Source organism: Acanthochromis polyacanthus, chromosome 22 (assembly GCF_021347895.1).
Source record: "Acanthochromis polyacanthus isolate Apoly-LR-REF ecotype Palm Island chromosome 22, KAUST_Apoly_ChrSc, whole genome shotgun sequence".
Lineage (NCBI taxonomy): Eukaryota > Metazoa > Chordata > Actinopteri > Pomacentridae > Acanthochromis > Acanthochromis polyacanthus.
The window spans coordinates 15,457,640-15,474,797 of record NC_067134.1 but is presented as its reverse complement, the minus strand read 5'-3'; the positions used below and the strand labels follow the sequence as shown (position 1 = coordinate 15,474,797).

The following is a 17,158-nucleotide window of genomic DNA, read 5'->3' as shown; positions in this document are numbered from 1 at the left end:
GCAGCCGGCAGTCACATCACAAAAATTCTCTAAATTTTTTGAACTGGGCTGAACTGCAGGCTGTGTTTACATAAACCAGACAGGAGAGAAAATAGAAATGGGTTAAATATATAGGTAGTAAAATATTGGTAATCTGTGAAGTCATTTTTCCAAATCTTGCACATTTTATTCCAAGTTTTTCTATTGAGTTTATTGGTTTAGGATTTAATCGATTAGGTTGTGCTGAGGGTTAGGCGACCCTGTTTCATCCTACAAACCCAACATGTACTATTGCATACATGCACTTCTTGGAAATCAGCACTGAACCTTTCTGTTACACATGCCTTCCTGGGATGACGGTACAAAGGCGTCTCTTGGAGGTCACAAAGGAAAGTTTGGAACTCAGGCTTCCTTTTAAAGTCACAGTTCACGAGAGGACAGTAATGCCCATCTGTGTTTGCACTTATCTCCTTTAACAATTAATCAGTCAAGCCTATATTCACGGTGTCTACATTTAGGAGGTGTAATGAAGCATTGCCCAGAACAAGAGCTGCCTCTTCTTTTAAAACAGTTACACACATTGCTAGTACTAAATTCAGGTCTCAGTGATTGTAAGGATCTGCTGAAGTGTCCTTAAGCGATATGCTAAACTCCCTGCCTGGCTTCAGGGGTGCTGTTCTGTATCCAGACCTGCGCTTTGACCTCCTCAACTGTGAGGAAAGGCAAGAAGAAAAAATAAACGCGGATTTCTCCTTCTGGGTATCAATAGGGGATCACTCACAATAGTGCGAAAATGTATCAGCCCCTGTGTGCTGTTGCTTTAGGCCTGCTGCCATAAAGAGAATCAGAGACATCGCTGGGGTGCAGTCAAACAGCTGGGCCTGCGGTTAGAACGTCTGCTTGGAGGCTGCAATCAGCTGAGCGCCGCTTCATCACATGGTTCAACTCTTCACATTCTGACCTCCCTTTGGCGTGCATACCGAGCGCACACGCAGACAAATATGGAAACCGTGGCGAATACATGCACCTATGACCACATGCATATGTCGATCTCCTCCTCCTTCACTCTTTTGCTTGGTTTCACAAGTTCACAGCATCAGCGATTCCCAGTAAAGCTTTGGGACAGCAGAAGCACATGCAAATGAGTATCCGCAAACACCGGCTGTCAAATCGCTACAGTGCTCAGAATCTTTGAATATTTGCATCTTAGTGTTAATTCCACTGGATTTAACACTTTTTGATTCATGTTTTAGTGCTATGTGGTACTACAGCTGAAAAATAGCAGCTTGTGTACGCATTTCTCCAGAACTGTCCTCTTTGATGAAGTGTTAAGACCTTTAAAATTGGCTTTGGCCGGCAGATTGGCAGAGGTTGACCGTGTGCGCGGTCATGTGCGACTCAACTAAGTGCACTGTGGCTTCTCTGGCTTTGCACAGATTACAGGGGTGAGCAGCTCCACTGTACTTTACCATTGTTCCTTCGCTCTTGCTCCGTGCGACTTCCCTCTGCAGGCGAGCCACAGCCAGCTTTTCCCTAAACAAAAGGGAGGGGGAGAAAATAAACAGGAGTCAATGTGTGATCACTGTCAGGCAGGTATGAGTCCTGGAAAAATGTCTACATTTGCACCAAATCAAGCGATAAGTGTTTTGCAATTGAATTTCATTTATTTTCCAGACTTTAGATTATTCACAAGACACTGTCATCGACTCGGTATAGAAGAAATCAACGCTTCTCTCTTTTTAAACTCCAAACCACGCAGGCCTGCCAGCAAATCAGCTCACATACAGAGGAGACGAGGTCGTCCGCTAACCTCATAAAACAGAGCTTGCAGTTCTGTCCAGACGAAAATAGCTCAGAGGAAACAAAAAGCAGGGCATCCTTGCTCCAGCCCTTCCACGCAAACACACACTCATACTCTTACCCCCGTCACACACAAACACACACACACGCAGGCTGAACAAAGAAATTGACTGTGCACGTCCAATCCGTTTTCCCACGTGAGGGCATTCCAGACTTTAATGGGATAAATCTTGGCACACCAGCATGGATAATAAAGAACCTTGTTTTATAGTCCCTCCTGAGGCATCACAACAAACTGAAACAGTGCTCCAGGACAACCCAGGCTGCATGTGTTTGCTGGAAGCTTATTCCACAAGTGTTTTTATCCATATTTCTGGGAGAACAACAAATGTGGCAAGGATCAAAACGCCTCCTCTGGTGGTGTGAATCAACTCAAAACCCAAAGCCATTGATTCTTTTGTCAAATACTGTAAATACTATGCTCTAAAAATACCACAAAAGTGTATTGACACCAGAGGCACATGGCTTGATTCCATGCCATGGGAGGGCTTTTCCCAGAAAACGCTACAATCTATCACAGAAAATAGGCACAGGAGAAAATGAAAGCAGTTTAAAGTATTGTCTGGACTTCACAACTGCCTAACACAGGGCCAAGGGACCCAATAAAGAAGTCTGTACAGCAGACAGCCACAAGTAATCGCAATCACCTGCACATTTTTCACATTTCTTCAGCGATGCAGACACCAAAACACCCCAAAATAACGCATGACTAACATCTCCCAGCCGCCTTTGACAAGACATCATTGTTTTCTGAGCGGCTTACCTGTCGGGAAAAACCCCCCCGGTGATTAAGAGACAGCTGGGGATGTATGGCTGACGGATGAATCCATCGTCTGAGCTACAAACCAATGCTGGAAAGTCATTTCTCCCACTGCTGCGTTCCCTCCAGTGGCACCAGACTGATTAGGGCAAAGCCTGGCATTGTGAAACACGGCGCGCTGGTGACGAATCCACGTCAAACAGGGTGCCCTGGCGGAGGCGTTTGGGTGTGTGAACCTACTGCGTTTGGTGTGCATTCTCAGAAGTTCATAAATTTGGGCGTGTGGGCGGATTTCAGCAAGGTGTTGCTTGTGTGCGTGTGAAGCCATTCATGAATGTGTATCCTCCTCACCTGAGGCTGACTAACACACATGTTGTAGTTGCACAATGTGCCTCTTCCTATTACCACATACTGTACACCATTACACCACCTTGAGAAAAAAAAAGAAGAAAGAAACTGTCTCTGGAACTTCTCACTGCTGTTATTGTTTTGTTAAACAGGACTGACCTGGCATTCCTCCAGTCTGTGTTATGGCTGAGCATCAGCCCTGTAAGGGGTTAAGTTTCAGGCCACTTATGCACAGGCATGTTCCAGGAGCAATGGAGCATGAGCCAACTGCGCCCCGAGAAAATCATCGCCAAATATAGAGCAATTTGACATTCTGTGTTAAACATAATTATAGTAATTGGCACAAGCAGTAGTCAAAACAGTATTCTAGTGCAAAACGCTCACTGGCGACATTTGCATCCAGTTGGCGTGGAACTGTATAATAACTGAACGGCATTCTTGCATACATGAATGCAAGCGTCTGCATTCTGAATATGTTTATGCACGTGTTTACATATTCTGATTTCAATGCGAGACATTTTGAGAGTCACTCACTTGATAAACTTTTACCAGCTGTGTAAACTAGTCAGACTGAGCAACCCAAAGGCTGCTAGTTTATCTCAAGTCATCTTGTTTAGAAGGCTGTAGATTCATGTTCTAATAGCGCAGTAGGTCTTGCACATAACTTGCACTGTTTTCATTTCCCCCTAAAACACACATGCTCTCCTAATTGTCAGCTAAAAGGGGTCAGAAAACAGGCACGCAGTCCCTGAATGCCTCATTTTAAAGATGATTCTGGCTGATTAGAAGGGAGGTCGCATTTTTGGAGTCGTCATTGTTTCAGCTTCGTCAAGCAAAATAAGACTAAAATCCTTTATTCCCAAAATGTTTGGCAAATCTGGGGTTAGTTTCCAACCCGTCAGAGTGCTTGTCTTTTTCTTAAAAGACACAAAAATAAACAAGAGTTACATTTGACATGCAACACTTGCTTTTTTCCCTGCTTTTCGGTGTTTACGGTTATGCTTCAAAACACCAAGTGAAAATCCTTATACGTGAAAACTACTTGGCAATAAAAGGAAATATGTTTTTGATTCAGAATTGTCAGAATTTTTGCCACTGTGGGCTCAATTTTCACTGGAATATAAAAATATAAAGTCCTATATAGAAACAGCACAACCATGAATAGAACTTGTGCATAAATCGGCATAAATAGAAAAAAAAATTTTGTGACTACATATTACAATTACACCAAATTTGAAAACCTGGAATAACCACTTACACTCACTTGCACATTTTGTTGTCCACAGATGTGGAAAGAAATGGTTTCTTGACTCTTGTCTGCTCCGTGTACACAGCCTGCAGTTCAGCTGAAAGGTCCCTGAATTATAGTCCCATGAAATCTCAAATTGCTTCATGGTTGTGCCAAAAATTTCTTTTCTTTTACAGAATCTGGATGAATGCAAACGCTTCGTTTATTTGGGCTAATTTCTGAATGAAGTGACTTTGAAAAAATGTTAAGCTTCAATTTGGTCACTGTCAGAGATTAGCAGCTCAACAACTGTTAGAAAAATGAAATCCAGCAATACACTCTGTTTTTACAGTTTCTACATGTAATAAATAGCATAATTTGAGTCATTTGTTTAAGGATAACATGCTAGTGGATTTTAGGGTTCAGAAGGCTAAAGGAGGACTAAACACTTCCACTATGGCAGACAGTTTTGAGAAATGAAGCTCTACATGTGGCGCATACTGTGTATAGTTCACACTTGATGCGTTTGTCCTCAACATCCAAGCATGTGATGAAAGCCCAAGCCGACAGCTGACCGTGTATACATTCACTCTGTTTTCCTTCCTCTTTGAGCCCCATTAGAAAAGCTCGGCTGAGTAAGTCCCAGCAGCCAATTGTGAGCGGCGTGGACACGGACCTCCAGCAGTTCCCAGTGACCTGGAATCACCTGATAGCTCAGGAGGCCTCGCCAGAGGAGGGGGGGATCCCGCCGTGCCTCACTGCAGCAAGCCAAAACCAGCTGACAAGCCATAAATGCCACAACCACAGTAAAGTTCATTGTGTTGTTCCTGTGCATCAAAATGCAGCAGGAGGCGGATGACTAAAGACGTCGGTCACAAGGGCATCTGCACACAAACAAATCCTCTGTCCGAAACTAGTTTTCCAAAAGGTATTTAGATTACAAATAATACTCTAAATGTAAAAGCAGGGGTCAGGGTTTAGTTTAACTTCAGTTCTATTGGAGTTTGTGGCTGGAATTTAAATGTTCTGACTGAGCCTTAAATTCGAAGATACCCCTTTTCGTTGACTATGTTGCATCAGAAATGGTATGCATGAGCACACAAAAAGTTTGTACACCTGCCTCCTTATATACACCATCTGCTGTCCACCCACACACGCTCTGCACACCTCAGAGATCACTTCCCTCCTTTTCACGACGCATCAAATGCTCTACTTTGCTCTCTTTGAGATAAGAGAGACAGCGCAGAACAGAATGATCACAACACCCGCCTTTGTCGCATTCACAGTCGATCAACCCTGTTTCCTCTTTGCGTTCTCCCCTTCCCCTTCAGACGCCGTGCAAGCCCTCCTCGCGTTGAGACAACGTGCCGGCTCCTTTGCGGATTCATGCAAAGACACGATCTGTCAGGGCTGAGGGAGGATCAATCACGGCGGGAGCGTTTGCCCAACTTGAGCTGACATGTTGGACCCATGTGCTTTGAAGCTCATTGTGGGAGGCAAACGTTTAACTCTGTTTTCATCACTGCTATCACGCCTCTTCCATACAGGTGCTTTAATCCATTGTACATTGTTTGCTGTTGAGCATATAATGAAAGAGGGGAAAAAAAGTGCCGTCTCTTGCGTTTTGGTTTCCTCTCTCTCTTACAGTAGTGTACACTGTCTTATCGTTAAGCGTATATAATCTCCCTTCTGTATAGAAAGATGCTAACAGATTAAACACCGCCTTGTCTCCCCGCAGAAGTTACTCATACTGACGCAAACACACATCTTGATGCATAAAAGATGCATAAATATAAACCATCTTTCCAGTATTGTCACTGAGGCTTGCAGGCAGCTAAACATTTCAATCGTTTCGGAGCCACAACTGTACACAGAGTGGCCGGGGGGATGCATAAATGTTTGGATGAGAGCAGAGCTGCCATGCATTTATGTATTAGCATCTGCACTCCTGCTGAGTTAAGAGCCCTGAAACGCACGCAATCCCCATGGCCCACATCCCGTTCAGTTTGGTCCCAGCTCCGGACCGGTCATTCCCATCCTTAATCCTCCTGCAGCTGCGTTATGTAACCTCCTGCACCGATCCAAAATGTCAACCCCAGCCCAGCGTGGACACAATGAGCTTACTGAGGCGTCTGATAAATTATAACATCCAATCCAGGCTCGCAGGAAAACAGTCACAACTGAGTGTGTTCTAAAAATGCATTTTTTTTTTTTACACCTTGAACATTAATTTCTTGCATGATGAGATGATTCCTGCATGTTTTCATCCTCTTTCTGCTCTAGAGACCTGCATCTAATCAGTAACCCCCAGTTTAATCAATGCAACAGATCGTCAAAGTCTGTTTTCAAACAAGAAATACTGAGTCAGAATCAGAATCAGCCTCAACCCTTGATGTAAACACTTTCATCTGGCATTCTGAGGGGTGGCGCTTGCACATCTGTGACCGTTCAATTGGTCCCAATGCATTAGGCAGGTCCAATCAATCACCCTGAAAGCGCCACTGCGGACGCCGAACAACAGCCTGACCTGCTCCTGTTCCCACCGCCTCGCCCACAGCTGGTTCCTGACCCCCCATCTCCCTCCACGGACCCCGTCTGCAGCACAGGGCAGCGGAAAAACAGGAGCCACATGTCAGCACCTCACACACCCAACCGCCCAGCCAGCCAGGCACAATGAGCCTTACCTCACCACGGCAGACCATCAATTATTGACGAGGTGAAATGTGATGAGGTTCTGCTGTGAGCACACAAAGAACACACGCCTTTTAAGACTGCCATGTGGCCAAATAATGTCGTTATGAAAAGGGACACCACTAATCAGTGACAGATTCTTATCCACACTTTGAAGAACATGCTTCTATTCACAGGAATGTTTTTCTCCCATGATGTCAAACGCATGTCTAATCACATTTACATGCATGTCACCAAATACGATTAATTAAGGCCATGTATGATGTAACAATTTACAAGAAATCACCGCTTTATTCTGTGGATTTGGACGCCAGCATGCGTGACAAATGGCAACAGTGCGGTTTATCTGAACACGCACGTGACTTAACCATTACTCACACCTACTTTTAATTTCAGGAGAAGTGTATTTGTTTGGACACGTGTGCACCACCGAGCGATGTGGTTAAACGGGTTGAGGTGATCAAGTGGCAAGATTTATCCTAAGTCAACAACATGTTGAGGGCTGGGAGTTGTTTACGCTTTCCCTCTGTGATAACATCTCCCCCTCAGTATTTTAGAGGAGTCTTGGCAGTTGCTAACTTCATGATACTGGCACAACATAAAAGCACCGCTTCAGTTTTTGACAGTAAGGATTGACATAATCATGATTGATGGATGCAATCTCCACTGCGTAAATTACATTTGTCTTTGCACATGTAAACAACTTTTGAGAATTATCTGCAAAAACAGAGCGATGATTTAAATGGATCAGTTAGGAGGCCAAGATGGGTTCAAATGCTGCATCTCCAAACTCCTGAAGCGGCAAAAATCAGACATGAGGAATCCTCCGAGACTCCTCATGAGCTCCAAGGAATGCGCTCGCCAAGCGTGGATTACCCCTGCCTGACTGTCTGTCTCCCTAAATGTTTTCTTATTCTCCGAGCAGGGCCTGACCTCAATTGTTTCCAAGCCACAGACGCATTCCTGTCCAGACGAAACGAAACATTGCGGATGAGCAGATGTGCTTTAAAAATGGCCGTAGCACCCGCCCGCCTGCACTGCCTGCCTGGAGGACTTACTCACCAGCACAGCTCGTGAAGAATGAGTACAAAACTAGACGTGATCACACGAGGGGCACTCTTCAGCACATGGATGAACACACATGTACAAACACACTGGCAAAGATGTGCAGAGATGTGCATACACACTCGCAACTTTGAATCATTCATGTCCAAATCATAAATGAGAGATGATGTTGGACCTTAACAGATATGAGCTTGAAAGATATGAGGCACAGATGGAGCAAATGTGCTTCATCCAACTCCCCCAAAAGAGAATAAAAGCACAAAAACATGTTTGTTTTGAAATCAGCCTTATCAAACGGCATTCCCCGCCACATACTCACATTCCAACAGGTAGCAATCTTGTGTTTGCTTAAGTTTTCCCACTGATGGTTGTCTCGCTTGTGTCGCACAGTCTGACACATAATTGAGCTTAAGTAAAGCGCCTTTCAAAGTGGACTACAATTACTTCATGATTTAGGAGTTTACCTGTGTTTTCGGAGGTGCCTTTGCAAGAAATAAACAAAACCTGTTTTTCTGGGAACCTATATACTTCGGCAAGATAAGTGCGCACATCTTTGCAGATCTTGTCAGACACACAGGCTGTAAGATGTGACGCCAAACCATGTCTAAAGGCAAAAATGTCTGAATCTTTGCCAAGACGCCACGCTTCAAGGCAGTGAGAAAAGCCCGCTATCATAGGCTACGTTTATATGCAGTCAAAAACCCTTTCTTAACCGGAATATTAGCAATAACCCGGTTGCGTACGGCCATATAAACACCCTCAAAAACCCGAATATGCTCATATTCCGGTTTTTAATAACCCGAATAAGACCCCTGGGTTACTCCTTTTCTAACCCAAATATCTCATCATATAAACGCGCATCGGAATATCCCCACAGAAAGAAACATTAGTTTGCGTTCTGCGCATGTTTCATCCAAAAGGAATCTTCGTCTTTTGAGTACTGCAACTACTTGTATGCCGCGTGACCCACCGGAAATACACAAGGAGAGGTAAACAGACATGACGACACCCACATGCGGCACCACAGCGCCACACAGCGTCAGCACAGTGTCACACAACAGGAGTAACTGTCTGTTTAGACATGTAAACGGGTTATTCCAAATGTTTCAGAAACCGGAATATTGACCTTAACCCGAATATCGATGGCATATAAACGTAGTCATAGATGGAGGCTAGATGAAATGAACTGCACGAGAGGGAACGGCTCATGTTACTGCACTCTGCATAAAAAGTAACAAAAATGTAGAGAATAAGACTTACTTTCCACACACCTGCTCAATTACAGTGTGATGTAGTGTGTGATTTTTGCATCGAGAAAGTGACAAAGGTTTCGGAACACAGTTCCACCTCACCCCACAATGCTGCTCAGCACTGACACTGAAAAGGCGCCATGTGGCAGGAGGAGGTTTTAGACAGTGTTTGATGATCTAATAAGTACTTCTTCTGAAGCATTCTGACGCCTTTGTCTGGGTATTTACAGTTTGCAGAGGGTGGAAGAGGAGCTGATGCACATACTTTCCAAAACTCAGTGATGCGTTGTGTCCCTGCATGTCTATGAAGCTGACTAATTCATTCATTTTGGTTTCAGAAGACAGGTTGGAAGCCAAAGTCTGGAAAAGAACTCAATGTTGTACTCAAAATCCGTTAAATTAAGGAGAAAAGGCCATGAACAACAATTTTATTGCATGTTTGTTTCTGACAAATATAGCATCTTCAGGTCTTTACTGGTCTGAATCTGATGGTGGCCTCCATGATAAACGGCTCCACAAACCCTCAGCGCTTTCACTCAGTCCATCCATCTATTTATTTTCTTTTGCTCATCCCCTCCTGGGGATCTCAATGCATTCCTAGGCCAGATGAGATATGTAATCCTTCCGGTGAGCTCTAATTTTACCCCAGTTGGATGTACCTGGAAAACTTCACCCAGGCACCCTGGAGGAATCTTAATCAGATGGATGATCTGCAACTCTACTCCGGATGTCCAAGCTCATCACTCTCTCCAAGACTCAGTCGAGCCGCTTTGCAGAGAAAATTCTTTAGTCGATTGTATCCGCACCCTCATTCTTTTAGTCACAACTGAAGTCATAATTGTTGGTGATTGCTGCAAAGTCGACCTTTGCCTTCGGCCTCAACTTCCTCGTCACCACAAGGGACCGGTACAACTACTCGGGTTACTGCTGTCACTGCACCAATCAACCCGTCTATCGCACACTGTATTTTACCATCAAGGTGAAAAGTTCGTCTCTGATCCTGTTTGTGATATTAATTTTCAGGACCTTAAAGTGCAGCAAGGGTGAGGTAGGTGTCTGGTTTGAAAACTTCATGTCTCTGCTATTTACAGTTCTGCTGGCTTCACCAGTCTGTGACCTTCTGCACACGCCAAAGTGGTTTACAGCAGAGTTTGAAGTGGTTGGTCTGAGGCCATGAGGCTCCACCAGAAACTGATGGATCATTCCATCTAGTTTGGGGGGGGGGTGGGTGGGGGGGGGGGGGGAGTTGTAGCCCCAAACGAAGGAGTTTATCTCTGGATCTTGGTTTCATTCAATTTGCTACCAAAAACATAACAATCCGTCCTCCAGCAAACTTTTCTGTACAGCAGGTTAATAAAATAAAATGCTACTCTAGCAGCCAGGACATGTTCCATGGCAAAAAAAAGCACCCACATACTATATAAAAGTCAGACGTTTCATCCATTGTTCTGCATTTCACACCCTGACTGGCCTGCACTGAAGTAACTGCAGAACAGGGACTCACATTTACTACTGTACTGTAATACTAGAAGGTTCTGCTGACTCGTGGAGACTGTGCAAAGGCTACAGGGGTATTTTACAGCGGCTGTCAACACATCGTTTTCAGAGAGGCAGGCAAACAGTAGCCCTTTACAGAGGCAGACAAATGACCGCTTCACATACAATACAGACAAAGGTACAGTAAACAGCAGCACTCCAGCCAAAGGGTCTGCCACCTCGACTGCTGGACACCCCAAGGTGCAGCTGTTATATGAACACATTTACCCTGCAGATAATTCCTGCTCAGAAGTCAGACGCATCACTTGATTTAGTCTGTCGCTTCAAAATATTGTACTTGCAAGTTGAGAGCTAAACAGAGAAAAAGGAAAAGACATTTCAAGTGAATAATTCTCTCCATGTTCGTTCACTTGTGAATATTGCCATGGAATTTTACTTCTGATACTTTGGCATGTTGGCAATCAAACAGTTAAAACTTACTGCGCTCGTTGTAATTCACTCTGGGTAAAGACTGTCACCAAATGGCTGAAAGAACTTAAACACAACAAGAGAGGTGTTTGGAAAAGAGTTTTACAGCTTAAAGGTGAGCTTCTCCAGCAGCCTCTATCCATTTCCTTTCCAGCTGTGCCAACACCTCCAGCCACTGGATGTGGTCCTGCATGTTTCTCGCGCTATTATCCGGTGATTTACAGCCAAGATATTGGGGAGCTGAAGTTTGCTGACATTCCCCGCCCCGCACAACCTCAAATACGACACTGACCCCTTTTCCAACCTCATAAACGGCTTGCTGCGGCGAAAGCATCAACGTGACAAGGGAAAAAAAAAAAAAAAACGAAACAAGAGGGACCACTCACAAAGTGGGTTTTGACTGCTTTGATCCAAAAATGTGAGAGATGCTTGCAAAACTGTGTCAGCTGAAAGTCTGTGCAACAAGGACAGCACCATATTATCTTATAAACTGGTAGCGTGCAGGACCATGACCTAAAAAAAAAAGCCAAATCCAATTTGGGGATTTTTGTTCGTCAAGAGCTGAAACACCAGACATATCAATAAAAGCTTTTATAAAAGGGAAAACGAAAGTTGACGTTTCCAAGCCAAGATACTCAAGCTAACATTTAAACAAGAGACAAAATTTTATGCCACATCTGACTGTGAAGCAGGCAGTTTAAATGCAGTAACTGCAAAAACAGCACACGAGTCTTGCCACCTTTGTGAACTCACATGGAGCAAGTTCATCCGTTTCGAAACCGCAAAAATGCTCCGGCTCTAATGACATCACTTAACAGTCAGCGAGGGTGTCTGGGCAATGCTTTGTCTCCAGGCAAAGCAGTCAGTGCATGCAATAAGCCATTGATAGCTACCAAATAAAAGCCTTTTATTGGTTATAAATTGTGTTGGACCATTAAACTTTATATTTTTCCTGAGTGACATTACTCTAACTGAAGCCAACAGGAGACACCAAGAAAAGAAATCAGATAGTCCAGTTTTTCTGCATTTCTAACTCGTTAACAGTCAGTGAAACACAAAGCATGAGGCTTCAGAGGGATTTAAATGTGTTCTGGCTGTTTGAATCAAAAAAAAAAATAAATAAAAAATCGCTGTCTGGCAAAATGTCAGAATTCTTTATTGAGCTATTTTGTTTTCTTTTTTTCCCCCCAGATGCTGCTGTATTTGCAAAAACAGGTTCATACCAGCTCCAGAGTGCTCTGCAGGACTCGGACTGTTTTTAGAGTTCCCACGTGCTGTTCGTGGGGGGAAGATAAATGTAGAGCAGGCTAAGGGGAGGAATGCATTCAAAGCACCCTTAATTGAGCTGGATGGCCTGCAGTCACAGGAGCAGAGCGTCTCAACAAGGCTGAGGCCGGCGAGATCCCGAGATGTGCCTCACACGTACACATCATTAAAGTGGCTTACGGCTCCACAGTGCCGATGAACGCTGCAAAGACAGTGGGAATTATATGGGAAAGTTGTCTGGAAGGAGCACATCCCCCCGCCCCATCCTCCAAAATGAAAGTCCTCTGGCCGTCAATGAAGGGGAAGTGCTCCCATGCTGAGGCCCACTGGGCCAGCCATTGAACAGGGGAACATTCCTCAGTAATTCTGTTTGACCTGAACCCAATATGCTAGCTGAGGGTCACCAAATACAGAGCGCCACATACAGGGAGGAGACAAATGGGGAAGGAGGGAAAAGTTGGGAAAATCGGATGTAGAGGAGTGAGAGACAAAGTGACGGACAAGAGTTAGAGGGGTGGAAGGAAATACAAAAGCACACATGTGCCTGCTGGAGTTGTCTTGAGTTTGATTCTTCTCGGTGCTGGTGTTTTGGGTAATGATCAACACGCAAGTACTGCCAACTGGCACGTCAGTCGGCCTCCCAAACACTGCAGCACTCACTTTCTATTCTACTTTACAGAGAATATCAACTTACAGCAACATGTAGGCCACGTTTGCCCTCTGCCAACTTTTACTATTCCACTCAAACATGCAGCAAATGTTGGCGTCTCGTGACTTTTAAACGCCCAAATGTAGGACACATGACGTAGTGATGGAGATTGTTGGTCAAACGGGACCGTGGCAGCAGGGGAAAAATAATAATGTAGAGAAACGGTTGCACTGTGGCACGGCCGGGATGGAGAGAATTACAGTTTTAATTCTATAAAATCAAATCCCTCCACTTGGCAATCCTCTTATCCAGTAATCCCCAGGTAGGTTTCAGAGGGCAGCAGGCTCAAACTGCCCAGTGCAGCAACACATCTGCCCTAGTGGTGGGATGATATCAGCGGCTTCTGCTCTGCTCCCAATAAAGGCTTTAAATGGACACTGTCCAAACAGAAACTGGACCAAATAACTACACTGGAACCTTTGGGAAGTAATGGTGATTGCTACTGCACATGCAACACAAAAGCATGAAAATACCAATAAATATTTCATAGATGTCTGCCCTGGTAGGATGGGCTTTACTGGAATGAGTCACTAAAACTGAAGTCTCTATGGTACAGATTACAGATACTTGGATGGACAGCAGATTACTACATCTCTAAGGCCAGAAGCTGGATCAAGTGTGAAGTCAGAAAAGTAATTTGCTGTCTATTCAATGCTTTAATGGCCAAGTGCCTGAAAGCTGGGGGCGCTGCTGCAAATCGGACCACTAGGAGTGCAAATGTAAGACATCCTTAGTTGTAGGTCACTCAAACAACAACAAAGAAAAAAAGGAAATAGAAAGAAAATCAATTTGGCTTGATCCCATTGACTTAGATTTTAAAAAAATCTGCTCTGTACATGGTGGTAAAAGCTACAATACACACAACAGGGTAAACACTGGAGTGAAGTAGTCAACATTTTTCAATCTTGAAAGGTGTGATTGTTCTTTCACGTCAGCTGGTATTGGACATGTTTGATGCCGACCAGCAGCAGAGAACAAAAGAACCAGCTTATCAGCCACGTGAATAAAATGATCGCACTGTCCAAAAATTTGGAAAAGGTGTTTCCACCACGCACTGTGTGCTTTTTTTGAACAAGAAAAATACACTTTTTCCTTGGAAAATGAAGGAAGTTTGTTTTTCAAATAATGTCATTTACATGAACTTTCTTCTCTTCAAATGCACATTGGAAACATTCTGATGCAATGTTAGATTCCAGTAAATAACACTGGGTATCATTTTTATATCCTTATACTTGACTGACTTTGTTGTCCTTGCCTTAGATCGCTTCCATTCATTGGCATTTCCAGCCATAAAGCATCCATTACATGTCAGATGCTATTTTTTACTCCTGTGATGGGAAACACCAGTTCCCAGGGTTTAAAAAAAAACTCAAATGGCGAGTGGCATTTCTCTCTGGCGCTTTGACAACACCAGCAGGAGAGTGGTGATGCCTCCCATGCTCTTGTTTATACGCTCCCTTGCGGTTCTGTTTTTAGACATAACGATGTCAGCCAAAAATATAAAACCAGCATCCAGGATTCTACACTTGGCATCTCGGGTGTGTTGGTTGTGAGCATCCCGGCTTCATCCAGTCTACTGTAAATATGGCCAACTGTGGTGGAAGACCCCTGACCTGCCTCGACTTTGACTTGCACCAGTTAATACATGAGTTAATAAGGAGCCACAGAGAAGCTGACCATAACAGAGGAGCCACATCCCCATAATCCATATTCTCCACCACTTAGCTGCATCCCCACCCAGTTCAACACCAGTCATTTCAGTGTGGGATTAGTGGGCCGGATAGAAAATCTTAATCTGCCTGAGAGAGAGAGCGAGAGAGAGAGAAAAAGAATAGGAGCAGAGGGAGGGGAGACATGCATTCCTGCGCACACAAATCCCTCTGCAATGCTGGATTGTTTTACCTCCGCTTAAACGGCAGCTATGTGTTTCCTTCTGTTATCAATCAGAAACAAAGTGGTTTACGCAGCAGCCCGGCCCCATGCTGTTGCCACTAGCAACAGGACACGCGATGCCCCCCCTTCGCAAATGGCTAATCGGGCTCAGCACAAATCAGAGATCATCCCCTGCACATGTGTACAGTGCTGCTATATGAAAAATGTTTCCTCCTCAGGGTGGCTATTAGGAAGATTGCAGCTCAGGACAAAGTAAAAATGACTGAAGTGGGTGCAGCTGGAAGAAGCATCACCCAAACCTACTGAATTGGATGCTAGCTACACCAGTCAGACATGGCACATAACATACACACAACATATATATACATATCCCCACAACCCCAAACACAATCAGCATGGCCGCAAAATCTTGCAGCTACATAGAAAACAATGCAATTTTGTCATGTCATGTATGCCGATGGCTGTCCTCTTACCCTGGTGGAGATGCAGCATCCTGGTGCATTCAGAGGACACACATGGTAGTCCACCAGCACGCTTTCCTCCTGCTCTGCAGCTGCTACCCACTGATCCCGCAGATGATAAAGTTTACATCCACAATGCAGCAGTGCCGGCTCCCTGCCTGCCTCTCCACTTGACTGAGACCAAACTACCTCTCCTCCCCTTCTCTCTGTTCCCTCAAAATTCTCGCTTGTCTTTTCTTTCTCCCACTGCTGACCGCTTCTGTCCTCAACCCTCCCGTCTCAACCCTCCCCTGTCTCAACCCTCCCGTCTGTCTCAATCTGGTAACGTGCACTGACTGTCCAGCTTCCCCTCTCCTATCCTGCTACATACACTCTCCCTCTGCTCGGCACTCTCCCTCACTAACAACTCGTGCTCGGAGGCTGCTCTTCACACACATACAGCATTACGTGCCTCCTCCCCGCCCACCCCGCCTCCCAGGCTTTATCTTTCCTCAGAATATTCCTCTCCTCAGTCTGCTTCTCCCTCTGACTGCCTCCCTCCTGCTCGGGCTTCCAGGACGTTTAACATGTGTTCAGGGAGACGGCTTCTCCACTGCCTCTCTGAAGGTGGCTCTTTCCTCATGGGAGGAGACGCGAGGGGTTTGCACAGAGAAGGAGGAGTTTTGAGGGGGTGACAACACTGCTGATGAGGGGGAGGTTTGACTCAAACAAGGGGATGTGAACAGGAAAGCAGCAGCCGGCTTGTGATGAACTGGAGTCTTTCAGTGCAGCAGGAAAGGAAAGTAGCAACAACTGAAGATGAAAAGGTGACAATGTCCACATTTAGTCACTCAAAAGAGTGATAAAGTTGCAGTTTTGATAGTATTCATTGTGTGGGAAATGAAAAACACCCAGCACACCTGCCCAAGTAGACATATTTGACGGATTGCCTGCAAAGTTGCAAAAAAGCAATGAATTCCAGTGTCAGAGAGGTGTGTTAAACGATCTGACAAGGGAGGCCCCTGTTCGGAAAACAACACAACACAAAGAGAAGGCAGTGACAAAAGACAGACGGGAACAACAAGAGAGGAAGAGATCAAGATCAAGAGAGCGCAGGACAGAAAGTGAAGGCCAGCGGAGAGTTTTTTTTTTTTTTTTTTTTTTTTTAAAAGGCTGGGAATGAAAGAGAGGGAGAAGTATTGCTTGCCTGGGCCGAGTGACTCCAGCCCATCTGCCGCAATCACAATCAGTCTCAGCTGAATGGCTGTGACAAACTGCAGCCTGGAGCCCATAGCCTCAACCAGGCAGGACGCCTGTGAGGGCCAAGGGAGATGAGAAGGAGGGGGATGAAGAGGCAGAGAAGGAAAGGGAAGGGGGGCATCCTCTATTGTCTGCTCCCCAATAGGACCAGTGCGAGAGGGGGCGGGCACCGGAGGGGTGAAAGGGAGAATTAAAAGGGTCCCGGTGACAGGAGCGCCCAGTTAAAGAGGGGAAAGAAAAGGACGGGGCTGACTTAGAGCCGGGGCCATCACTGCCACTTTGCCCCACATTCACTGTCACTAATGTCCTAAATGAACAATGACACCAACCATGTGAGAAAATTAGTTTGCAGGAGAGCGAAAGAGCGAGAGGAGGGGCGGCTGGGGAAGATAAGGAGAAGGTGGAGTAAGACCGCAGATAAACTTGCAGGGGTGAGTTGTCGCT

General features: G+C 45.0%; 1 protein-coding gene across 4 annotated transcripts in view; it reads right to left on the bottom strand.

Moving 5' to 3' along the window:
* LOC110969955 (nck-associated protein 5) overlaps positions 1-17,158 on the bottom strand; it is a 154,727-nt gene that overhangs the window by 78,241 nt on the left and 59,328 nt on the right. For 3 of the 4 annotated variants that reach the window (XM_051941879.1, XM_051941883.1, XM_051941878.1), the window contains exon 3: positions 1,449-1,512. In XM_051941879.1, the coding sequence (XP_051797839.1) occupies positions 1,449-1,512 (64 nt within the window). Of the gene's footprint in view, positions 1-1,448; positions 1,513-15,487; positions 16,104-17,158 lie in introns of those variants that run through there. The other variant, XM_051941880.1, reaches the window with a different exon arrangement.